Below are 26647 nucleotides of genomic sequence, written 5' to 3' on the forward strand. Positions count from 1 at the left end.
AAAAATGTATTTATGTACATCTTAACTGCCATGAATTTTAGCCAAGCCAGTATTTTCAAAAAAGCTCTGTCTGTCCTGATTGCATAAATATTTTTGCAAACATTTCCACTGAGCAGTGAATGAAGCCCTGAAAGTCAGTCTTGCCAATCTGAAGGCTCCTAGAACAGAGAATTTGAGAGCAGTATTTGACTTTGGAAATGCACAGTGTGCTCCTCGAGCTGGGAGGCTTTTGCTTTTAGGGCAGTTTGGCCAAACAATTGAACAGATTGCTTCTTTTTGAAATTCATAAAGCAAAAATGGAGTTAATCACAATACAATTTTTGCTAGAACATACGTGAAGTTGACTCGCTAGGTCAAATGATTTAAAAATTACTCTATGAAAAAGTTATTGAAAACTTAAAACTCATTTTAAAAATCCTTTGGAAAGAAATTGATATCTTGATATAGTATTAAGATAGCTTTTTACTTCCTTGTGGCCCAGCATAATAGACAATACCTTTGGCTTAGAAACTGGGAGTATTGAGTGTGACAGTTTAGATGATTTTGTATGTATGAGCAGGAAATATATGGGCCCAGGCCTGTGTGTGGATCACTTATACATTCATATATGTGGGAGTACGTTTGGGTTGGAAGTGAAATGAAAAAAACTGGAGGATTGACTTACCGTTAATAAAACTTAGTGTTGATATAATTATATGGGTATCAGTTACCCATATTCATTCATCTTTTTCTAGTTGTTGCTCCGTAATAACAGGGCATCATTCTTTTACAGGACAGTTTTGAAGCTGGCAATACTCTGTGGTCCAGATACTACAAGATGATACTGTGAGATGATGGGAGATTATCTCATATTTTTCTGCCCAAGTGATGTTGAAAGACCGCACTTTGGCAGACTGGATAGATTTGGCTTCATACATCAATTTTGCCACTTATTAGCTTCCTAATGCATAGGATAAGGATAGCAGTGTTTTCCAGTGGGCTTCTGAGATAAGATAAAGTTTGCAAAGTGCTTATTTATGTTGCTTGTCATGTAGCAAACACTCAATTAATGCAAATTCTCTTTTGTGTTTTTTAAAAATAAGCAATATTTGGCAACTTAAAGCTTTTGTAAGTATTTGAAGTAAAATACAAATTAATTTCCGTAGTATCTTCCGTGGGGGGAGTAGTAGTGCTTTCTGCACCTTGTTAGAAATCTTGATAAAAGTACTGGATGTTGCATTTTAAAGGGTTCTCCTATTCTATATTTAGTTGTATAAACCATATAAGCAAATGTAGACATAGCTGATTATTGTTTTTCAAAAGCTTTAACATTTTTATGGTAAACTTCTATAAAATAGAAGTTGCTGTATATAATTTATAAATCATAATTTACAAATTAATTCAATTTTAGACAAATGTAGAGTTTCTATCATATAATCAACAGCCAGTTTTGGGGAAAATGACGTTACTGTGACATGTTATTAAGATAAACTTAAAATCCCATTAGATACCAGTATTGTCATGTTTCTAAAGGTTAATTGGCTGCATTCAGTTATAGATTATGAATGGTTCCACTTGAATAATCCACTGAGCTATCAGGCAGAAAGACCAATAGTTCACGGAACTAATTGACCTTGTCAGTATAATAGAAACACTTACAGATAAAATTCTCTTTGCTAACAACATTGCAAATGAAAACCCCAGAAGAAACTGTTATGTCCAATAATGCTGTGATTCAGTTAGCAGACTGTGGATGGAGGTGGGTCATAGAGTGTGGAAGTTGGGGAGGTGAGGGGTATAAGGGATAGGAGGGAGAATTTTGGAGGGAAGCTAATCAGGCAAAACATTAGAGAGAAACACACAGTTTCAGAATGAGCGGAACTCCGCCCATGGCAATTTTAACCATCTTGAATCTCTAAAAACGGGTGTCTTTGAATTTCTGTGAATTAGTGTCTCTAAGTTTTTTTTTTTTTTTTTTCACCCTTCTTCTGTATGTCTGGCTCTTTTTTTATAGATCTGATAGTCATTATTGCAGTGAGTTCTGAGCAGGAAGAACACATCTTTGAGGAAGCACAGCTCTGTAATACAAGGATGAAACATGTTTGCCATGCTACTGTCTTGATTTATTTACATGTTTTACCAGCAATGTAAGAAAGAGATTATCTGGGGCACTGTTATATCCTGGATTCTAAAATAACTCTGTTTTTGTTTGTTTGTTTTTTGGTACAGGTTTGGATTTGTGCCAGAGTTGGGGCAGGGAGCAATGTGGGGAAGAGATGCAGAATAAGAGAGAACACTCATTTCATGACAGATTTTGATGTTTTTGTTTTCTCTCTCTCTCTTTTGGGGGTGGGGATGGAGGAGAGTAATGATGAAGACCATGTATTTTATTAAAGAACCAAAGCAATATATCCATCTGTCTTAAAGAATGCAAGTGTTTTTCAAATGCTAGTGAACCAGTATCAGGCCTTGGTCTTTAAAGGGGAAAAAACAACAAAAAACGAACTTAGCTTAAAACTCATTTGGGGTAATAGGGATTTACAAAATCAGCCCTGCGAAACTGTGCAGCCGATATCAGCCTTCATTGTAATACTGTAGGAAAGTGATAACATTCCTGTCTCATTTTCCTTTTTTAAAAAGACATCTTTTTCATTATAAGAAAAAGACAAATTGTTAGATGGGCTTGAAAAATAGTAATAAAAAAAAGATTTATAATGGAAAGAGTTGATGGTATATTTCACCTAGAGTAAAAAAGACAATGTGTAATAAGGGATCTTGTGGTTTTACAGCTCAGTGCATGTGTTTGAAAGCTGTTCTCTCAGCAACGTGGGTGGCAGGTTATGCTACCATATAATGTATTGTAGTTGGCTCTCCACACTTGTCAGGGTTAGTGTTCAACCACTCGGAAAATTTTCCCATTGTTCTATCATGTGAACCAAGACTAGTGTTGAATTCCCAATAACTTAAAAAAAAAAAGTTTTAATTAGAAAGTTTGGAATTTGATTACATCTTATTTTAATACAGAAATATATATATATTTTAGTATTTTATCTAGTATTGCAATTATGTTTCAGGAAGAAAATAGCAAATCAAATTCATCTTATTCTTTTTTTTAATAGATTTTTACAGAAGTTTGTATACTGAATCTTGCCCTTTTTTTCTGTCTTAACACTCTATTTCCATCTTAAGCATTTTGCTTCAGATGGACCATGGCTCTTGGCAGCTAGTGCATTTTTAGCAAATAATACTGTTTCTAGTAAGAGTTGCAGAGAGAAAAAAAAAGCTTAGTGTGAGGTCCTTGCAAACTGAACCTCTGGAACATTACTTTATTTCTCTCCCCCCCTTTGTGCTGCTTCTCTGTTTGTGTAATGGTTATAAATTACATCCTTTGAAAGGAAGGATGAAAACCAATTTTGTTTTGTTATTTTCGTAGTTGATTTTTTTTTTCTTATTTACCTGCTATTTTAAAGAAACACAGAGAAATAAACAATTATGGTATTGAAATTCCATTGTGCCAGCACCTCCAGAGCATAATCCAAAAAAAACAGAAAACCGCCTGCTGGGTTGTCTGCAGTATGCTTGTGTGAACATCAGTGTCTGCTGTTCACACATCATTTTTTTTTACTGAAAATTCCTCTCAGAATAAAGACTCTGTGTTTTCTGAGTGTAGTGAAACATTTGTTGGTCCTTATATTTTAAATTTGTGAGGAATTCTGTTTATGGGCTAAGTTATCATAGATGTATATTACACGATTGTTTCTGGCACATCGGGAAGTAGAGAAAAGGCGTGTATGTTTATGGACTATAAAATAATGAAAAGCTTTAAATGAAATTATAAAGCAGTAAAGGTGAGAAATAACGAGCTTTTGTTGAAGAGATATATGAAGGATTGATTTAAATATTGACTTTTGCCCCTCAAAACCTATTTTATTTATAAAGTAAAGTGTATCTTGGCGAGATGAATATACAAATATCATAAACATGTCCTGTACTTCAGGACAAATTCACATGTTTAATATTCAAATACTTAAATATGGTGGCTTCTTGACAATATTGATTTAGTAAAATCTTTAAACTGACCTTACCTAATTGCTCTAATCAAGAAATATATTGGAAAATATATTTATGGGTCCTTAGATTAATTTTTTCACTTTTAATCTTATATACTTCATTTATTTTTATTCTTATTATGCTGCTGGTTTCTTATAAGACATAGATAGCAGATTTACAGAATATAATCCAGAGTGTTGACAGCTTCAACCTTTCTTTCAGACTCATAAAATATCAAAAAGAGAAAGTATTTATGAAATACTAGGGAGCTGCAGGTTTAAATTTGGTGAAATGGAAGTTGATGCCCACAGTCTCCCATAAGGTTTTTTTTTTTCCCTTAGAAACTTTCCATGTAAAAATTAGTAAAGGAGTAATGATACACATGTTTTTGCTGAAACTGAATTTTTATCCATTTCAACTATTTTTTATCAAGAGAGAATTTCAGGTGGTTTTGCCTTTGAATTTCACTGAGTTTCTTCACCAATTAAAATGCACTTTCACATTTTATAGTAATTGTATGAACCTTCTAATTATTGATTCTTCTGACTATTAAAATGAGATTACTGTCTGAAATCAGTTATCATACTTAGTCCAGTAAGCAGTGATGCTTGCGTTCAAATCTCTCACATGTTCTCCTCAATTTGCTACTTATTAGTTGTCTTAATCTTTCTTTCAGTCTTGTAGATGGAAGAGATTGTCATTTAAACAAGGTATATCTCAACATGCTTCCAAGAAAGGGGCGTAAGAGTACCAAGTCCTTAACATGCTAGTTTCCTAAGGGCCTAAGACTCCTGAGTGTGCTGATTGCCACAAAGCCTAATTGCTCACAGAGCAGCCTGGCACACTGCCATTCCCCCACTGGGCTGTTTGTTGGTGCTTGTGAATAGAACAGAAATGTCTTTGCTTTCTCTACTCAGTTGCCGCTGATTGCAGTTTTAGGGAACAAGTTAACATTTTTCTTCAGATGATAGCCATTCAGGCCAAGGTGAAGTCAAACTTTATATATCTAAGCAATAAGCAGTAGAATTAGTTCAGTGCTTTTAAAAATAACGTAAAATAAAATTCATTACTTCTTACCCTATAATATTAATCTTGTAGTCTTCACCTTAACTGTTCAAGACAGATGTTCTAGATTTGGGTAGACAGTTTTGAAAGTAAAGAGTGGTTCTTTTTTGTACTTTTGCTAACAGTATCTGTTACATATATGAGTTATTGGGCCAATGGAAATCACTGTTCTTGCAAAGTGTATGAGGGACTACTTCACTTATTTTGAAAATCCTTTATTGAGAATATTAGAGATGTTTGCATTGTAATTTTCAATGTACCTGGAGGTGTATATTGGGTTTTTACCTCTGCTTGGACCTGTAAGAAGAACTTCATTTGTTCCCAACATCATGCTCTACTTCTAGGCACCGTAACTAATAGGAAACAATGAGTGTTGTGGGACTTGCATGCACTTGAGTTACTTTCTTTTCCTCCCAATCTGCTTCAGAGTTCCACATCTCTTTAAAGCACATGTAGGGTTATACTTGAACTGCAAATAATTTATTCCCTTGAACTCATCTCAGAATATATCATAGCCTCATTTTTTATTCCAGAGAGACATACTTCAAGACTACATTATTCCTTCAGTGATATTCAGAGTTTGGGCAGGGAAATCACTTTCAAGTCCTGGCTTCATCCTTCATGAACTAGGTGACCCTCAGCAAATTATATAACCCCTCTATGAACTTCAACTTCCTCAGCTGTAAATCAGGCCTGTGGCATTGGGATGATTAAATCAAAGATCAGTTAATTTCCTGACACATGGTAGAGGTCACTAAATGGTAGCTGTAGGGAGCAAAGCCTTGGAAACAAGTAGTGTTCTCCTAGGCTGTGAAAGCGTGCGCTTCAGTGTCTTTCTATAAAATCTCATGAAACTAAGAGCTTCAGTTACACATAGCTGTTGGATATGCATTTGTATATTTGAGTTGATAAACATACTAAGAGCATGGGCTTTGGAGTCTTCTGCTTGGGTTTGGGTTCCTTCCTATTTTGCCGCTTAACTCTAAACTTTGGAAAGTTAGCTTCTCTGGGCCTCAAATTTCTTGTGTATCAAATGAACATGAAATTAGTGTATCTCATATGGCTGTTGCAAAGCTGGAATGACTCAGTACCTGTAAAACTGTTAAAACAATATTTGGCAAAGAGTAAGTGCTCCAAACATGTTCGTTGCTGTTAATTGTTACGTTATTTCATGCTGCTGCTACTGCTAAGTTGCTTCAATCGTGTCCGACTCTGTGCGGCCCCATAGACGGCAGCCCACCAGGCTCCCCCGTCCCTGGGATTCTCCAGGCAAGAACACTGGAGTGGGTTGCCATCTCCTTCTCCAATGCATGAAAGTGAGAAGTGAAAGTGAAGTCGCTCAGTCGTGTCCAACTCTTTGCGACCCCATGGACTGCAGCCTACCAGGCTCCTCCATCCATGGGATTCTCTAGACAAGAGTACTGGAGTGGGGTGGCATTGCCTTGTCCGATCTTATCTCATAGAAGAGGAAAAATCGCAGAGCCAGGAAACTTGGAGTCAGCCTTAATTGGTGATGTCTCCTTCATCCACTCCCAGATAATCCCCATTGCTTTGCTTTCTAGTCCCCTTCAGAGCTCCACATCTCCTGAGAGTGTCTATAGGATTATAATGCAATCAGAATTCTACTTTTTAGTTATCAACTCCATAGAATTGTGACCTACTTGCAGGAAAAATGTTTACATGTCTCTTGATCAGAAAGTATTTGTTGAGTTTATCACCTTCCACTTTAGGTCTTGGGTTACTTTTTTAAACAGTGCTTTTAAAGACAACTTGATTGTGAAAAGACCTTTTAAAGGCTCCATGGAGATTCTAAACATCTTTTTTTCTTATTTAGTTATATATTTATTTACTGCTTTATTGAGATAGAATTGTATGTCAATTCTGTTGACAAATTGAGTGATGTACAGTGTGATGACTTGATACACATGTATTATTGTGAAATGGTTACCCCCAGCAAAGTCAGTTAGCACCCACATGTCCTCACATAATTGCCATTTTCTGTGTGGGCAAGAACATTTAGGATCTGCTCTGTTAACAGCTTTGAATTATATTTTAGTGTGGTTCATTACAGTCACCATGCTGGACATTAGGTTCCCAGAAGTTGTTCATTTGACAGCTAGAAGTTTGTTCCTTTTAGCCAATATCTCCCCAGTTCCTTCAACTCCAGCCCCTGGCAGCCACCATTGTATTCCCTATTTCAGTGGGTTTGGCATTTTTACATTCTAATGAGAACATACCATATTTGTATTTCTCTAAACTATTTTTCAGAAGGTAGTTGGGTCTCCGTGTATCCTTCTCTACTTCAATTGGATTTTCTTAAATAAGCAATTATTCACTTAGTGGTTAAGTGATTTATATTAAAAGTATTTTAGAGTGATTCTTTGGTATCTTAAATTACTGATCCCCCCATCTCTTTTCCAGTGGTTTGTAATCTAGCCGTAAGCCGTCAAACTGCCTGTCTCCTTAGATATAATTCTGCCATGTATATTTAAAGGCTATCTTTAACCTTTCCTTGTTTTGAGTATTTGTTTACTATTAAGATTTATGGTGTTAAAACAATGATATATGTTTTAAATTTGCTGTTTAAAAATTACTCACACATGTGAAAAATCTTAGTATGCTAGACGTACAAACACAAGGTTTTAACATATCTACCATGCATACAAATTCTGTTTCTCAGTTGTGTTCTAGGATAAAAGATAAACTAATGTAAAATGTAAATGAAATGTGCATTTGTTTATTTTAGAGCTCATTTAATAGCACATCATTATTTATTTGGGAGCTCAAGGCCTGGGAAAAAGCTGAGCCTCGTATGGCAAGAGAAGCCCTGCAACTATGTGCAGGCATTGCTGCAATTGTTTGTGTGCTTGGCTCTCCCTCCTCCCCCAGGTCAGGAAAGCACCACAGATAGTCCATGTGCACATGTAGCTTACTTAATGCAAGAAAAAGAGCTTTATGCGCATCCCAAAGCTAAAGTGTACCTCTTCCCATCCCTGTCATAATGCTTTCCATATCTTTTAGAGGGAATCACTGTCATAACCTTTTATGATAATTTCTTTAGTTAAAAAAAAAAAAAGTTTTCCCATCTTTGCCTGCATCCCTAAGCAATAGATTCGTGTCTGTTTTTGATCTCTTATCTGGTTTATTTGGTATTGTCAGATTTCTCCCTTCCCCCTCTTTCTTTCTTTTTTTTTTTTTTGGCCAACTTGATCAGTCTTGTTCTCTAATTTTCAGTTATACTGCAAATTGTCTTAAGTTTTATTTTTTTAGTTTATTTTTGCTACCGTAAAATATGCGTGTAAGTTAGAAGTCTGAAAGGACCATGACAGCACTTACAGGAACAGCGCTTCTCTCTCTACCCCACACCTCCATCCTACTCCTTAGGAGCACAGCTCTTATTCTGAGTTATTTTAGCCATTTGGGGGAGTTCTTTCTGGTATTTGCTTTCATATTTCTAAATGACGTATGTGCAGATCTACATAATATGTGTTCAGTTCAGTCGCTCAGTCGTGTCCAACTCTTTGCGACCCCATGAATCACAGCACGCCAGGCCTCCTTGTCCATCACCAACTCCTGGAGTTCACTCAGACTCACGTCCATCGAGTCCATGATGCCATCCCGCCATCTCATCCTCTGTCGTCCCCTTCTCCTCCTGCCCCCAATCCCTCCCAGCATCACAGTCTTTTCCAATGAGTCAACTCTTCACATGAGGTGGCCAAAGTACTGGAGTTTCAGCTTTAGCATCATTCCTTCCAAAGAAATCCCAGGGTTGATCTCCTTCAGAATGGACTGGTTGGAACTCCTTGCAGTCCAAGGGACTCTCAAGAGTCTTCTCCAACACCACAGTTCAAAAGCATCAATTCTTCGGTGCTCAGCTTTCTTCACAGTCCAACTCTCACATCCATACATGACCACAGGAAAAACCATAGCCTTGACTAGACGGACCTTAGTCGGCAAAGTAGTGTCTCTGCTTTTCAATATGCTATCGGCAAAGTAGTGTCTCTGCTTTTCAATATGCTATCTAGGTTGGTCATAACTTTTCTTCCAAGGAGTCAGCGTCTTTTAGTTCCATATAATCTCACATAGTGTGTGTGTACATATCTATAAAGACACGGTCTAATGAGGTCTTGTGCTCTGCTCAGTTGCTCAGTCATGTCTGACTCTGCAAGCCCGTGGACTGTAGCCCACCAGCTTCCTCTGTCCTTGGAAATTTTCAGGCAAGAATACTAGAGTGGGTTGCCATTTCCTTCTCCAGGGGATCTTCCTGACCCAGGAAGTGAACTTGCATCTTTTGTGTCTCCTGCATTGGCAGGCAGGTTCCTACTATGAAATATTAGGATTTAGCCCTGTAATCCTATGTCTTCTCTCAAAAACTTTTCTTTATTTTCCTAGTATAGCTTTTCTTGCTATTTACTAAGTCATTATACCCATTTTCACTGTCATGACCACATTAATCAAAATCATTATTTTTGTAGAATTAATGATCGCCTCATTTTTTCATCTGAATTTTAAAAATGTTATCAGCTATTGATATATCCCTAAGTTCTCTGACAGATCTTTTGAAAACTTCTGGAAACAGTCATACATCCTTTCTCAGTTTCACTTTTTTTTTTTTCATGTAAGCATCCCTACTGTACCTTCAGCCTGGCTACTGTGTCCATGTGTCAGTCAGTGGAAGTTCATTCAGAGAAGCAGAGCACTGGTGTATGCTTGTGTGTGTGTGTGTGTGTGTGTGTGTGTGTGTGTGAGGGCTGGTATTGTATAGAGTAGTTTTGTTTGAAGGATATTGTCTTACACAAGTAAGCGATGGTTAAATAAATTCTGCAAGGCTGTTGCTTTCACATCTGAATGCTAGAGCTTGAAATCCACAGGGCAGGAAGTCAGAAGTAAAGATGGTAAAGTGGTGAAGGGCAGGGCCAAGCTGAAACCCATACACCAACTCGAGGAACTGAGATCCACATCAGTTCTCACTGCCCCTCACCTTGTGATGTCAGTGTGCTATGGAAGGAGTGATGCCCTTTTTCATGGAGCAGACACACACTCGTCTTGAGAGGCAAGAGAACCCACAGGAAGACTCAGTGGAAGATGGAGCAGTTGTAGGCCTGGCTGCCGACCCATGACAGCGGGGTGTGTCAGCATGTAGTGACGATTTACGTGGGTCCCTAGTTTGATGATCTACAAAGCCTGTAGACTCACCTACCTCCAAATGCAGAATGGCCGCTGCTTCACTCCTGCTGTCGAAACCTTGCACGAAAGTCTCTCTCATGTCTCACCTAACTGGAAACATGCCAGGAAGGGGATTCCAGAAAATGCAGTTTGGGTTAGCACAGCTGGCATGGTAGGGAGCCACCGTGGTGGCCTGGAGGCCGTTTCTCTTAGACCTCTGACTGATGGCCCCAGCTGCTGCTTTTCGGTATCCAGCACCCCATCAGTGCCCCAGAGTGAGCACAGCAGGGGTACTAACTGAGGCTCACTCCTGGAGTGACCTGACAGGAGTCCCCTGACAGGCAGCCGTGGCCTAAGGACTCCTGGGCAGCCATGCCAGACTTTCACGAGAACTGCGCTGCAGTATCACACACGACCCCACCCTCCTCCTTCCCCATCTCCTTCTCCTCGGCTCAGACCTGCACTGCTGCCTAACAGCTCTTCCAGCCTTCGCTGGCTCCCTCCCCACTTTCTCTCACAGATGTTTCCTTTAATAAATTTCTTGTATATCTGTTTCTGTCTTGGTGTCTGTTCAGAGGACTTGGACAAACAACTATCTTCTTAAGACATCCCTTCAACATCATCTTGGGAATTTCCTTCATCTTTTTTGGTAGATTCCTTGTTCCTTGGGTCCCAGGTCTTCATTTTTCTTGACTTTCTTCCTCTTTTGGTGAAATGTATCCTCCATATGGGAGGTAAAACTGTTGAAACCTTGCATGACTGAAAACTTTATTTTAATCTCACCCTCGAGGGATGATTTGGCTGGGTATGGAATTCTTGTTTGGAAATAATTTTTCATCAGAATTTTAAGCACATTCTCCATTGCCTCATAGTTTTCTGTATAAATGTTGAGAAATACAATGCCACTTTTGATTTCTGATGCTTTGCCTGTGACCTGTTTTTCCCTGTAGAGGCTTTTAAAATTGCTGTACCTTTGATGTTCAGAAATTTTATGATGGTTCTGCCATGGTGTGTGTGTGTGTTTCCTTCATCTTACTGAGTGTTTGTGGTTCGCGTCAGTGTGGAAACACCTGTCCTTTAGTTCTGGGAAGTGCTCTTATGTTCCTTCATAGTTTTCCTCTATTTTCTCTGTTCTCTCTTTCTGAATTCACATTTGTTAGCAGTGATTCTTCCTGCATTGAGCCACTGATTTTCTTATTTTCTTTCTCTTTTGTTCTCAAATTCCAAGCAGTTCATATAACTTTGTATAATTAAATGTGTGTGTGTGTGTGTTAGTTGCTCAGTCGTGTCCAACTCTTTGCGACTCCATGGACTATAGCCTTCCAGGCTCCTCTGTTCGTGGGATTTCCGAGGCAAGAGTACTGGAGTGGGTTGCCGTTTTCTTCTCCAGGGGATCCTCCAGAACCAGGGATCAAACCTGGGTCTCGTGCATTGCAAGCAGACTCTTGACTGTCTGAGCCACCATGGAAGCCCTGTATGTGTGTGTATATATATGTACATTCATACATATACACATACATATATACATACACACATGTGTGTGTGTGCGTGCACATGTGCATGCATGCAAAGAACTGATTCATTGAAAAAGATCCTGATACTGGGAAGATTGAGGCCAAGAAGAGAAGGGGGTGACAGAAGATGAGATGGTTGGAAGGCGTTACTGACTTAGTGGACACCAGTTTGAGCAAACTCAGGGAGATGGTAAAGGATGGGGAAGCCTGGCGTGCTGCAGTTAATGGGGTTGCAAAGAGTTGGACGCAACAGTGTATATGTATATTTCTAAGACCTATTTTTGCTTCTTGGTCTTTTTTATAAAATAGCATTCTATTCTTGTTTTAAGGATGCTTTCCTTTATGAAGCTGAAGATACTAATAAAGCTTTGCTTTGTTTTTAAATTTCTTGTCCTCCCTTTATTGCTTCTCGTCAGATTTCCTTTTTTGTTTTTGCTTTTTTTCAATTTTTGTTTTTTGTTTTTATTTTCATTTTTTTTTTACATGCATGGAGAGCCTTGGCTATTTTCTCATAGCCTAGGCGTGAGGCACAGATTAGCAGTTGGGGAGCAGTTTCCTGCTCATGATGGAATTTGATGCTTACCAGGCCTTAGAGCAGTGTGGCCAGGCTGGCACCCTCACCTCTGTGCATACAGGCCACCTTCTCAATGAGGCCTGTTGTGACTACCGTATTTAAAACTGCACACACCTGCCCTCTGGTGCTTCTTATCCTTCTTTTCCTGCTCTGTATTTTCCCCAAAGCTTTTTTTCCCCTCAGAGCACTTTTATTACCTAGTACTTATATAATACCTTATTTATTATATTTGTTATTCATTTTCTGTCTTCCCTCCATAGAGTATTGGCTCCATAAGAGCGGAGATTTTGTTATTATTTTTATTTTCACTGATATCTTCCAACCACCTGGAATAGTGCCTAGCACAAAATAGGCATTCAATAAATATTTAATTAAATTGGGTATACTCACATCACTGTGTGTACCTCTCATCTTACGGATTTGTTCTTTTTTCGCTTTTCTCTTTTTCTTATGGTCTTATTTTTTCCCAGAAAATAGCAGTTCATTCATTGGCCTAGAGGCGTAGGGTGAAGGATAGGAGGTGGGATGTGGAAGGGGCTCCAGGGTGATCTGCCTGCGATTCAGCAGCCCTGTAGCTGAGCAAGATGAAGAGAGCTGAGGTTCACTGTTAAATGTCTAGACATTCACTCCATTAAAAAAAAATATATATATGCTGCCATCTTGTCTTGTTTTACCTCAACCTAGATCCTCCCTTCTTTAACCTGTACAGATAATATGAACTTTTAGTTTTCTATGGGAGTAGGAAAGGGAGGGTCACCTGCCTACTTAAGCTGGGGACTGGTGTGAATCTTGACATCAAACTGTTTCCTAATTGGATAACTTGTTTTCCTGTTTGCATATTTGTTTATTTTTAACCTAACCTGACCCTCCTACCTTCAGAACTACCTGGTGCTTTCACTTTCAGAGATATCAGGTTACAGTGCACCGCGCTTCTTGACTTCTCCCATCCTGCCTGCTTTTGTGGATTTATACATTTTTCAAATTCTTTAGCTGTCATTTTTGTTGGTGTCTGGGAATCTATTATTTCCTAAACTATTTTGCAAAGGATTTATAAATTATATTCATCAAAATAGTATGTGCATGAGAAATAATGGATGATTAGCTATAACTCCTGAACATAAATAAATTTCCAATAAATTGATAATTTCCTTTTACAACATCGGTCACAGTTTCCAGTAATCCAGGACACAGTTAAGTCCACACTTTCTTGACTGATGAACAGATTCTACTAGATTCGAGCAGTAGTATGATGGCATTTAAATATCCTCTTTGGAAAGTTTAAAAGTACTTTGTATATGTGTTTGTATACTTGTGTGTTTTCTCGTATCAGGAGAGGTGTGAAAAAAGATGTAAACCTAATTGGAATCTACAGTTAGCATTTAAGGAATAGAGTGTGAGGACTGAAAAGTAGAGGGCCATAAGTTGGAATAGTTGTTCACATTAATCATGAGTGCTAGGGTTTTGAAAATGAAATAAAATCTTGGTAAAAGGTTATGTAGTTAGTGAACTTCAGACGTAAAGAAAAATTAGAGTTAGGGGGGCCAGGCTCTCATGTGACAGACCAGAAGTTCTTGTATTATTCTTATATTTAAAAATATAAAAAGAATTCACTAAACTAGAGCATATCCAAGACACTTGACCCATTTTAGATGACATATAGTCGATGTCCCTTTGCCCACTCATGATCTCTGGAATATTTTCAGTCAGTTTCCTGCACAGTGTAAATTTGCTTTTGCCCGACTGCAGGTTATATGGCTAAAATGTGGGTCAAGGGCCATTCAACATTAGGCAGAGGAGATAAGCAGAGTCTAGATCATGCTTACAGTGTTAAGGATCATGGATTTATTCTTAACTATAACAAGAAACTAATGAAAGGTTTTTCAGGTTTACATTTTTGCCTGATGACTCTGCTGCTAATCTGAGCTTAGACTGGAGGAGGACAGAAGCAGCTACGGTAAAATTGGTTGAGAGGTCACTAGAAACAGTCCTGGGCAGCAGGTATTGCTGCTTACCAGTGCCACATGCCCCCATCTCCTTTCCTTGCCTGGAGAGACCACTTCCCACAGTAAAGACAGAAAATGCCTGGTACTCCATTTCCAGCTTCCGTTGCAGTTAGTGCAGAGAGGCATGTGATCCAGAAATGGCCAATGGGAAATCTGATAGCTTCAGGAAAACATTTTCCTCTATAATTAAAACAGGAGAAAGCCTTTTTGGACATTTGGTGTGTGAGAACATGATGCTTGCAGCTGCTGCAGAGATCATGGACAACAGAGTATGTATGACAGAGCAGAAAGGTCTGGGCCTTTTTTCTTTTTTAACTTTTTATTTTTACATGGATGCAAAAAGTCCACATACTGTGTGAAAGGCTCATTGAGTTTTCATGAATTAAAGAAATCTATATAATCAGCAACCAATAAAAATCCAGAAACCCTCCTTATGCTTTCTTATGTGCTCTCAAGGTTAATCATTATTCTGACAATATGGATTACTTTCACTTGGATTTTTTAAAAAATCTGTTCTGTTTTTGTTTTTATCTTTCAGTGTTTTACATTAGGAGATGGCATCATATTTTGTATATACTCTTTTGGGGTCTGGCTTGCTTTTACTTGGGTTTCCGTGGTAGCTCAGATGGTTAAGACTCCACCTGTAGTGCAGGAGACCCGGGTTTGATCCCTGGGTTGGAAAGATCACCTAGAGAAGGGAATGGCTACCCATTCCAGTATTTTCGCCTGGAGAATCCCATGGACAGAGGAGGCAAATGCGACTGAGTGGCTAACTTTGTTTGTCTGTCTGTTTTATTCAGCATGTTTGTAAGAGTCATCTGTATATTTGGGTAGCTACAGATTGTTCATTTTCATTCCAGTAGAACATTATGTTTTGTGAATATACTCCAACTTATTCATTTGACTGTTGGTATGTATTTGGGTGGTTTGGCTAGCTGGGGCTCTTGTGAATATTTTCATATACACACTGTTGAATATATGTATGCATTTCTGTTGGGTGTATATCTCTTTGATTTGTAGTAGTTCTTTAAATAGTTAAGATAGGATTCCTTTTCTACACATAGGCATAGGCATATTTCCCAATCTGTGACTTGTTTTCTTCATGCTCTTGATTATATCTTTTGATGAACAGAAGTTCTTAATTCTGAAATAGTTGACCACTGTTTGTTGATTGATGCTTTTTGTGTCCTGTTTAAGAAAATTTTACCTAATCCAGAGTTACAAAGATATTTTCTTTTGGAAGCTTTAGTTTCTGACTTTGACATTTAAATTGAAATTCATCTGAAACTGATTTTTTGTTTATGGTGAGAAGTGAAGAAATCAAGATTATTATTTTTCCCTCAAAATGGAAATCCAGTTCATCCAGCATCATTGCTTTAAGAAACTTACATAAATAACAAACCTATATATAACAAAAATATACATAGTTTTGTGATGGATTTTAAAACTTCTATTTCTTCTTTTTGTTTATCTTTTCCCTACTGCACCAGTGAGCGTCATCTTTGACAAAAATCAGATGTCTTGTAAATTTGTGGGTTTGTTCCGGAACTCTGATCTCATGGGTTGTTAGTCTGTCTTTGCATGAAATCTGTACTGGTGCGGTTATCACTTAGGTTGACCTTGTATCCAGTGGCCTTGCTAATTAAACTTTCTTATTAATTCTAATAGTTTATAGATTCTTTCTTAATTTTCTAGATGTAGAGTCATATAATTTACAAGTAATATTATTTTTTCTTCCCTTCCAATCCTATTCATCTTCTCCCTTTCCTTCTGTCCCTCCCTCCTCTGTTCCCTTCCATTTTCCTTGCATTATTGTGCTGTTCATGACCTCCAGTACAATGTTAAATAGAAGGGGTCATAGTGGATGATTGTCTTCTTATAATCTCTTTAGAAAAGATTTTAATATTTCTCCAGTCTATATGATGAGGGTAGGTTATTTGTTTAAAAGATTCCCTTTCATATTAAAGAGACTGTATTCTGTTCCTATTTGCTAAAAGTTAAAGTCATAAATGGATGTTGAATTTGTCAAATACCTTTTTTGTGTCTGACAATGATTATATGAGTTTCTCTCTTTTTTTCTATTCAGTTCAGTTCAGTTCAGTCGCTCAGTCGTGTCCGACTCTGCCACCGCATTAATTGCAGCACGCCAGGCCTCCCTGTCCATCACCAACTCCCAGAGTTCACCCAAACTCATGCCCATCGAGTTGGTGATGCCATCCAGCCATCTCATCCTCTGTCCTCCCCTTCTCCTCCTGCCCCCAATCCCTCCCAGCATCAGAGTCTTTTCCAATGAGTCAACTCTTCACATGAGGTGGCCAAAGTACTGGAGTTTCAGCCTCAGCATCAGTCCTTCCAGTGAACACTCAGGACTGATTTCCTTTAGGATGGACTGATTGGATCTCCTTGCAGTCCAAGGGACTCTCAAGAGTCTTTTCCAACACCACAGTTCAAAAGCATCAATTCTTCACTGCTCAGCTTTCTTCATGGCCCAACTCTCACATCCATACATGACCACTGGAAAAACCAGAGCCTTGACTAGATGGACCTTTGTTGGCAAAGTAATGTCTCTGCTTTTCAATATGCTATCTAGGTTGGTCATAACCTTCCTTGATAAAAGTCAATTACATTGATTAATTTTTAAGTGATAATCCAACTTTGTGTACCTGTGCTAAACTCCACTTAGTTGGACTTGCTACTCTCGTTTTAGATTTTCTTATGTTTCATAAGAAAAAGTGGTCTATAATTTTTTTTTTCTTAAGGGAGGGATATTTTTATGATGTTTTTATGAGGCCAGAACAACTTGTTGGAACCAAAGTTGTTCTGGCCTCATTAAATTTTTTTAAAAATATCCCTCCCTTTTCTATTCTCTAAGCATTTGTACAGAGTTGATACCATTTCTTCATTAAATATTTGGAAGAATTGAATGGTAATGCCATCTGGATCTGGAGTTTTGCAATGTATTTTAAATTACAAGGCAATTTTTTTTAAATAGATATAGTTCTATTCAGATTTTCTATGTCTTCTTTTTGTTATTTTTGATAAGTTGTATTTTTCAAGGAGCCTGTCAACTTTGTCTTCTGATATATGTGTGTATATATATATTATATATATGTATAATCTGTTGAGTCAATCTGATAAATTCTTAATTTCAGATATTTTATTTTCAGCTCTACCATTTCTATTTTAAAAGTATATTCTAATTCTCAGATGCAATTATCATTTATTCATCTTTCCCTCTTCTTAGCTTGGTTAATAATTGTAATGATTTTTTGATTGATTGCTAGGCTAGACTCTAGATCTGTGCTGTTTAGCCACATGTGGCTTTCGGCTAATCTTAATTGAGATATGTATGGTATAAGTGTAAAATGTCAGATTTTAGCGATTTGGTACAAAAAAAAGTATGTAAAATAGCTCAGTAACTTTACATAGATCACATGTTGAAATGATACTAAAATGAAATTAATTCACCTGTTTTCTTTGTGCTGTTTAAAATGTAGTTCTCAGCCCTCAGAGATTGCCAGACACTCTGCTCTTCTTCTGAGAGACCCTTTGCTTATCCGTTCACCCTCCTGTTCTAAATAACTTCACAATTTAGCAGATATTTTGAGGGGAAAATAGGGCATGTGCTTAAAGATCTTGAGGTTTCTAAGCATGTCTTCTCTGAAAGACCACACTAGTCATAGTGCCATGTATTTCAAGAAGCACCTCTCTATTTGGGCAAAACCATGATTTGTAACATCTCACCTTGTCCTAGAATCAGCAAACACCCCCATGCTTCAACTGAGTACAGAAAGACAAGTTACCTCCCTGAGGTTCTCCCCTCCCCAGACTGTGGCCTCCTATAGTCCTCTTTGTTTTAGTGGTTCTCTGACAACTCTAAAATGATGATTTGAAGAGATGCTGGATCATCAAAAAGCAAGAGAGTTCCAGAAAAACATCTATTTCTGCTTTATTGACTATGCCAAAGCCTTTGACTGTGGATCACAACAAAATGTGGGAAATTCTAAAAGAGATGGGAATACCAGACCACCTGACCTGCCTCTTCAGAAACCTGTATGCAGGTCAGGAAGCAACAGTTAGAACTGGACATGGAACAACAGACTGGTTCAGGATAGGAAAAGGAGTACGTCAAGGCTGTATATTGTCACCCTGCTTATTTAACTTATATGCAGAGTACATCATGAGAAATGCTGGGCTGGAGGAAGCACAAGCTGGAATCAAGATTGCTGGGAGAAATACCAATCACCTCAGATATGCAGATGACACCACCCTTATGGCAGAGAGTGAAGAAGAACTAAAGAGCCTCTTGATGAAAGTGAAAGAGGAGAGTGAAAAAGTCGGCTTAAAGCTCAACATTCAGAAAACAAAGATCGTGGCATCCAGTCCCATCACTTCATGGCAAATAGATGGGGAAACAGCGGCTGACTCTATTTTTTTGATGCTCCAAAATCACTGCAGATGGTGAGTGCAGCCATGAAATTAAAAGACGCTTACTCTTTGGAAGGAAAGTTATGACCAACCTAGATAGCATATTAAAAAGCAGAGACATTACTTTGTCAAGAAAAGTCCATTTAGTCAAGGCTATGGTTTTTCCAGTGGTCATGTATGGATGTGAGAGTTGGACTGTGAAGAAGGCTGAGTGCTAAAAAATTGATGCTTTTGAATTGTGGTGTTGGAGAAGACTCTTGAAAGTCCCTTGGACTTCAAGGAGATCCAACCAGTCCATCCTAAAGGAGATCAGTCCTGGGTGTTCATTGGAAGGACTGATGTTGAAGCTGAAACTCCAATACTTTGGCTACCTGATGCAAAGAGTTGATTCATTCAAAAAGACCCTAATGCTGGGAAAGATTGGAGGCAGGAGGAGAAGGGGACGACAGAAGATGAGATGGTTGGATGGCATGACCGACTCAATGGACATGGGTTTGGGTGAACTCCAGGAGTTGGTAATGGACAGGGAGGCCTGGCATGCTGCAGTTTATGGGGGTCACAAAGAGTTGGACACAACTGAGCGACTGAAATGAACTGAACTGAATTGTCTGATAATGAAAAGAAGAAAAAAAATTCTCCTTGTGATGAGAACTCTTAGGACCTACTCTTTTAACAACTTTCCAAGGTATCATATAGCAGTGTTAGCTATAGTCATCATGGTATACATTGCCTCCCTAGTACTTACCTTATCGGTTTTTCTTTTCAGTGATACTTAAGTGTGGCTAACTTGTTCTTGTCCTCCAGAGATTTTCTGCAATTTCTTAACACTTCTTCACCATTTTGGGCTTTTGGTGAAATTATTGTTTTTGACATTCACTTCAAATTTAATTCAGAATTGTTCCGGTAGATTAGTAGAACAGTCTATCTAGTTCTTATCTTTGTTATGCCTCTTTTTTTTTTTCAAACAGGTAACTTTAAGATTTAAACCGTTAAAAACTGTGTAAGCTTGACTCTCTAGGAACTCTTTCTGGAGGAAATGTCTCTATATAAAAACTCTTGCCGACTTACAAGTCCAGAATTAATGTCTTGACCCTCTGTAGCAGAGTGACTGATTTCGACCTCAGGGTGACTTTCTTAGGTGGGGTCACCTTCTTCACTAGGGTCAAAGAGCTTGCTTTCCATAGTGAGCTCTTTTAGTTGGCTTCTGTCTTTCTTGTTAAGCTGCCTTTGTGGTATCCTTACTTTCAACAAATTTGGAACTTCTGAAGTTTCTTTTGGATCCTGTTAGACTTTCTTTCTCTACAAGTAGGTCATCATTGCAGTTAACTGGTTGTATTCCTTCCGAAATGAAAGGATGGTTAAAATGCCAGAATCTGCTGCTTCGTGTACAACAGTTCTCATATTGAGAGTCTGTAGAATTTTATCAGCTCACAGCTGTGGATAATGAAGGAGCACGAGGTGGTGAGAGAGGAGAGCAGAGGGCCACTTTCTTGAAGCAACTTCAAGTCATTGTTCCTTCTCTCATTTATTTTCCAGGGATTTGTGATTAGCAATAGGAAACGACATATGAGCAGCTTTGTATTTGATATTTGATGTGATTTTCATTAACAAATTATTTCTTTTTTTTTTTCCTTTTTAAGGTAAGCTTTGTTTATGGTGGAGTTAATCCTTTAAATCAACATATCCTTAGAGGATATCCTGAAATAAATCGGAGCCAGAGTAGAGCTAGTGACTTAGAGGTTGCTGATAGGAAGCAGAAGATCTTGGAGCCAGGCTGAGAGATCACTTGAGAGAAACTCTTCATAAGAGAAGTTTGCCAACCCCTGCCCTACATCTATAGTTAGCAGAATTGGGGGTATCTAGCCAATAAAAAATGTTAAATGAGGGTATATATGGAAAAAGAGCCAAAAGGGGAGTTGGTAAGAAGAAAGAATGAGCAGGAATATAGAAAAATTTACATTTTAATGGTCATGGAAATTTTATTTATTGACATCAAAATCAGAAATGGGGAAAAGAAGAAAGTTAAATTGGCAGAATTTTATCTTTTATCAATTTTATGTTTAAAAATACAAACAATAGTGTAAATATTTTTCACTTAAACTATGTTAGTCTTTTAATCATTGTTATAAAAAAGGCATTAAAATTATATCTACTACACATGTTTTTGTTTAATCCATGAAATAAGTTAAAATATGGCAGGATCAGAATAATAACTCTTTGGAGATGACTGAGAAGTTTAAACATGAGACAATAGAACTGAAGTCCATACATGAGTTGTTTTTTATGATTCTCAGGCAATGTAGTTGATTGTGAAGCTATTTGAGAGATGTTAATAGCTATACATACTTTGTAATATACTTTTAGTGACTGAGATCAGTAATTTTCTTATGTTTTGAAGAAATAATGTACTAATAATATTTATTGAATAATTTACTATGTTTACAATTCTGTACTATCATGCCCCAAATTATACACTACAGAATCTTAGTATAACTTACATTACATTGAAGCATTTAAAAAATACTCCAATAATAGCATTGAGTCTATCAGAAGTAGAAGTAGATAGATAATTTGGTTAAATTTATTCAAAACATGATGCTATTAAAGTACTGCATTCAGTATGTCTCAATATGTCAGCAAATTTGGAAAACTCAGCAGTGGCCACAGGACTGGAAAAGGTCAGTTTTCATTCCAATCCCAAAGAAGGGCAATGCCAAAAAATGTTCAGACTTTTGTGTACCATTGAGTACCATTGTGTTCATTTCACATACTAGCAAGTAATGCTACAAATCCTTCCAGCTAGGCTGTAACAGTATGTGAACCAAGAACTTCCAAATGTACAAGCTGGGTTTAGAAAAGGCAGAGGAACCAGAGATCAAATTGCTAACATTTGTTGGCTCATAGAAAAGCAAGGAAATTCAGAAAAACGTCTGCTTCATTGACTATGCTAAAGTCTTTGACTGTGTGAATCACAACAAACTGTGGAAAATTCTTAAAGAGATGAGAATATCAGACCACCTTCCCTGTCCCCCAAGAGACTTGTAGGCAGGTCAAGAAACAACAGTTAGAACCAGACATAGAACAACAGACTGGCTCAAAATTGGGAAAGGAAAATGTCAAGGCTATATATTGTCCTCCTGCTTATTTAGCTTATATGCAGAGTACATCATGTGAAATGCCAGGCTGGATGAGTCACAAGCTGGAATCAAGGTTGATGGGAGAAATATCAGTAACCTCAGATATGCAGATGATACCACCCTTATGGCAGAAAGTGAAGAGGAGCTCAAGAACCTCTTGATGAAGGTTAAAGAGGAGAGTGAAAAAGCTGACTTAAAACCCACCATTTAAAAAACTAAGATCATGGTATCTGGTCCCATCACTTCATGGCAAATAGAAGGGGGAAAAGTGGAAGCAATGACAGATTTTATTTTCCTGGGCTCGAAAACCACTGTGGATGGTGACTGCAACCATGAAATCAAAAGACACTTGCTCCTTGGAAGAAAAGCTATGACAAATCTAGACAGGGTATTAAAAAGCAGAGACATCACTTTGCTAACAAAGGTTCATATGGTCAAAGCTGTGTTGTTTCCAGTAGTCATGTACAGATGTGAGAGTTGGGCCATAAAGATGGCTGAGAGCCAAAGAATTGATGCTTTTGAATTGTGGTGATAGAGAAGACTCTTGAGGGCCCTTGGACAGCAATGAGATCAAAAGTCTACCTTAAAGGAAATCAACCCTTAATATTCATTCGAAGGACTGATGCTAAAGCTCCCATACTTTGACCACCTGATGTGAATAGCCAACTCCTTGGAAAAGGCCCTGATGCTGGGAAAGATTGAGGGCAGGAGAAGAAGGAGGTGACAGAGGATGAGGTAGGTAGTTGGCATCACCAACTCAATGGATGTGAGAGCAGACTCCAGGAGATGGTGAAAGATAGGGAAACCTGGCGAGCTAAGTCCATGGGGTCGCAGTGTTGAACCCAACTTAGTAACTAAACAACAACAGTAAGGAGTTGAACAGAATCTTAGTTTTACTTTTTTGTCATTATTGAGATTCATTATTGCATACTTACCTGGAAAATAGATTATTCTAGCCGGGAGTGCTTTTCCCCTCCTCTGAACTCCTGTGGGTATCCATTATAGTAGTTTCCTATTGTTGCTATAGCATATAGCCACACACTTAGTGGCTTAAAACAACACATGGTTATTACCTTACAGTTCTGAAGGTCAGAAGTGCAGAATGGGCCGGGGCTTGGAGGCGCCGCGGCGGAGACGCGCGGGGATCGCATTCGCCTGGGAGCGAGGTGCATCATGCCGCGTCCACACACTGGAGAGAAAACTGAGAGTGAAATTGCTTTGGCAAGCTAAAATGAGCTCGATTCAGGACTGGGGGAAAGAGGTAGAGGAAGGAGCTGTTTACCATGTCACCCTCAAGAGAGTCCAGATTCAACAGGCTGCCAGTAAAGGAGCGAGATGGCTCGGGAGTGAGTCAAAAAGCATCGGAGACAACTTCAACATCAGCAACACGTTTGGTCCAGAAACTGCTGATGAATGCACAGTGCAGTGGTGGTTCAAGAAGTTTTGCAAAGGAGACAAGAGCCTTGAGGATGAGGAGCTCAGTGGCCAGCTGTCAGAAGTTGACAGTGGCCAACTGAGAGCATCATTGAAGCTGATCCTTGTACAGCTACATGAGAAGTTGTGCAAGAACTCCACGTTGACCATTCTGTCCTCCTTTGGCCTTAGAAGCAAATTGAAAAAGTGAAAAAGCTCGATAAGTGAATGCCTGAAGAACTGATCCCAAATCAAAAAATTATTGTTTTTGAAGTGTTCTCTTTTCCTACACAACAGCAATGAACCATTTCTCGATCCAACTGTGATGTGCGACGGAAAGTGAATTTTATATAACCAGCGGTGACCAGTTCAGTGACTGGACCAAGAAGAAGCTCCAGAGCACTTCCCAAAGCTAAACTTGCACCCAAAAAAGGAGAGGTCACTGTTTGGTGGCCTACTGCTGGTCTGATGCACTACAGCTTTCTGAATCCTGGTGAAACCATTATGTCTGAGAAGTACGCTCAGCAAATTGATGAGATGCTCTGAAAATGGCAATACCTGCAGCCGGCATTGGTCAACAGAAAGGGCCCGGTTCTTTTCCACAACAATGCTTGACTGCACATCATATAACCAATGCTTCAAAAGTTGAATGAATTGAGCTACAAAGTTTTGCCTTATCCACCATATTCACCTGACCTCTGGTCAAGCATCTCGACTACTTTTGGAAGGGAAAATGCTTCCACAACCAACAGGACATAGAAAATGCTTTCCAAGAGTTTGTCGAATCCCAAAGCATGATTTTTTTTTCTTTGTATAGGAATAAGCAAACTTATTTCTCATTGGCAAAAATGTGTTGATTGTAACGGTTCCTATTTTGATTAATAAAGTTGTGAGCCTAGTTATAATAATTAAAAAAAAAAAAGGAAGTGCAGAATGGACCTAATGGATTAAAATCAGGTGTCAGCAAGGTGGGTTCTTTTCTGGAGATTGCAAGGGAGAGTTGTTCATTGCCTGTTCCATCCTTTAGAGGCTGCCCACATTCCTTGGCTTGTGGTTGCCTTACTCAGTCTTTGCTTCCATCACCACATCTCCTTTTCAGTCTGTCTTGGCCTTCCTCTTATAATGACCCTGCGATTACGTTCACCTATCCAGGTCATCCAGGACAATCTTCCCATCCCCAGATCTGTAACGTAATCACATCTGCAAAGTCATTTTGCCGTGGCAGTTAACATATTCAGGGAAGTTGGGGAAGGGCATGGACATCCCTAGGGACCCATTATTCTTCCTACCACATCTTTCTCCTTTTATTTAGAATCATCAGATGTCAGAGCTAAAAGGGGCATTGGATGAAAACTTGTCCAGTCCCTTTACTTTATATGTGAAAAACTGAATGAAACCAGAAAGGCTGTTTGTCTTTGTCTGCCTCTAAAGCTTTATTGAAAGATTTGAAATAAGGCCTTAGTTATGTTTTTTGTGCTTAACTGTACTTTTATCATAAGTGTACAATATTTACTGCCTGAGTGATTAAAAGGTTAGTCATAGAAACCAGGTATATCTTATTTCTGACTCAGCTATTTTAAATTACTGCTAATGGAAGTTTATAGAAAGTGACTGACTGAAAATACCATGAAGGGTAGGGATTCATTTATTCTTATATTTTAAAATTAAAAGAAAGAAGTTATTCCATCTTAAAAATGACTACCTTTTTTAAGATGCCAATTCTCTGTCTCTTGCCCAGCTCTCCTTTTGTCTGCTCACCCTCCTTCATAAAAAATGAAAGACGAAAGAAAGAAACAGAGAAGAAAGAAAAGAAAGGAGAGAAGGAAAAAAGGGACAGTGGTGTTCACTTAATAGTTTTTCTAGAGTAACTCATGGAATCTGGGTTGAGTTTCTTTGATATTCATTGCTATTGGGATGGATTAATAAGTACTATCTGTAATAATATCATGTTTTATCTGTAATGTGTATCTTTCATGTGTATTCAACCCAGGGATCGAACCCAGGTCTCCCACATTGCAGGGAGATTCTTTACCTGCTGAGCCACAGGGAAGCCCATTCAATAACTAAGATAATTTAAAAACCAGTGTTTATCTTATAAAAACTAATTCATAAATTTAGGAAAACTTTTTAAAATTTAGGTTAATTTTTTGAATTATGATTTTTTTTCTCTTGTTAAGGAAGGATAGTTTAGACTCTTGGTTAAAATAAAATGAAAATTTTTTTAAGTTTATTTGGAAAAACATTTTAAAAGTCTAGATTTTAGGTTTAGGTTGTCATTCATACTAGATAAATGACTTACTGTTTTCCAAGAAAAAAAGCTTTGTCTGATGCTTATGCAATGACTAATTTTCTTTTGATATTCTTGTAGTTTATATAGAATCTGATTTATTGTTAGGTGAGTTTGGATATATTAGGCATGGTTCTTAAAATAAAATATACCAGAAGCATAATGAGTCTTTTCTTACTTGTATCAGTATGATTTTCCATTGGCCCTATACATCTATACATGTCTAAATCTATACAAGTTTCATTAAATACTGAATTGCAAGTAATTCTATTTTTATTTTGTCTTCTAAGATGGTACATATAGGTGCATGACAACTGTAAAACCGTGGACCATGCCAGAAGTGCCAAATAACTGGTAGTTTATTATATTGTCATGTTCTCAGTGAGAAAAATGTTAATTATAAGTCAACTTTAGAATGCATTTGTTGTAATAAATTATGTTTGTTGGGTGAAAACATAATCTGACTCTTCTTTTCTTGGCAGCAACTTGAATTGGTGGAACCAAGTGGCTGGATTCACGTTCCCTTAACTGATAATCACAAGAAGCCAACTCGCACTTTCATGATACAGATTGCTGTTCTAGCCAATCACCAAAATGGAAGAGATACCCACATGAGACAGATTAAAATATACACACCAGTGGAAGAGAGCTCCATTGGTAAATTTCCTAGATGTACAACTATTGATTTCATGATGTATCGCTCAATAAGGTGACCTTAGAACAAAAGTCATTAAACATCTTATCAGTACATATTAATTCTGGTTATCTTTATTGAAAAATAAATTAATTATTTTGCAATTTGGTATACATTGAAAAGTATTTTATTGTAACTTTAATAAATATATTTTGGGTCATAATATCTTTATTTTCTTTAACATATAATAAGGCTCACATATTTTATAATTATTAGAAATGAACCAATGATTAAATTTTCCTTATACCAAAAGAAAACCAATTGAACTGAAAAATTTTAAGATATACACAAGTATTTTTACTAATTAGGTAATTATTTTATATAGTGATCATGCATT

General features: G+C 37.9%; 1 protein-coding gene across 1 annotated transcript in view; it reads left to right on the forward strand.

Moving 5' to 3' along the window:
- Window positions 1-26329, forward strand: part of ANAPC10 (anaphase promoting complex subunit 10) — an 85280-nt gene extending 58951 nt beyond the window's left edge. The window contains exon 5 of the mRNA XM_068990046.1: window positions 26099-26329. Within this exon, the coding sequence (XP_068846147.1) occupies window positions 26099-26329 (231 nt within the window). The remainder of the gene's footprint in view (window positions 1-26098) is intronic.
- Window positions 26330-26647: the final 318 nt, after the last annotated feature.

The sequence above is a fragment of the Capricornis sumatraensis genome, chromosome 17 (assembly GCF_032405125.1).
Source record: "Capricornis sumatraensis isolate serow.1 chromosome 17, serow.2, whole genome shotgun sequence".
Taxonomy (NCBI): domain Eukaryota; kingdom Metazoa; phylum Chordata; class Mammalia; order Artiodactyla; family Bovidae; genus Capricornis; species Capricornis sumatraensis.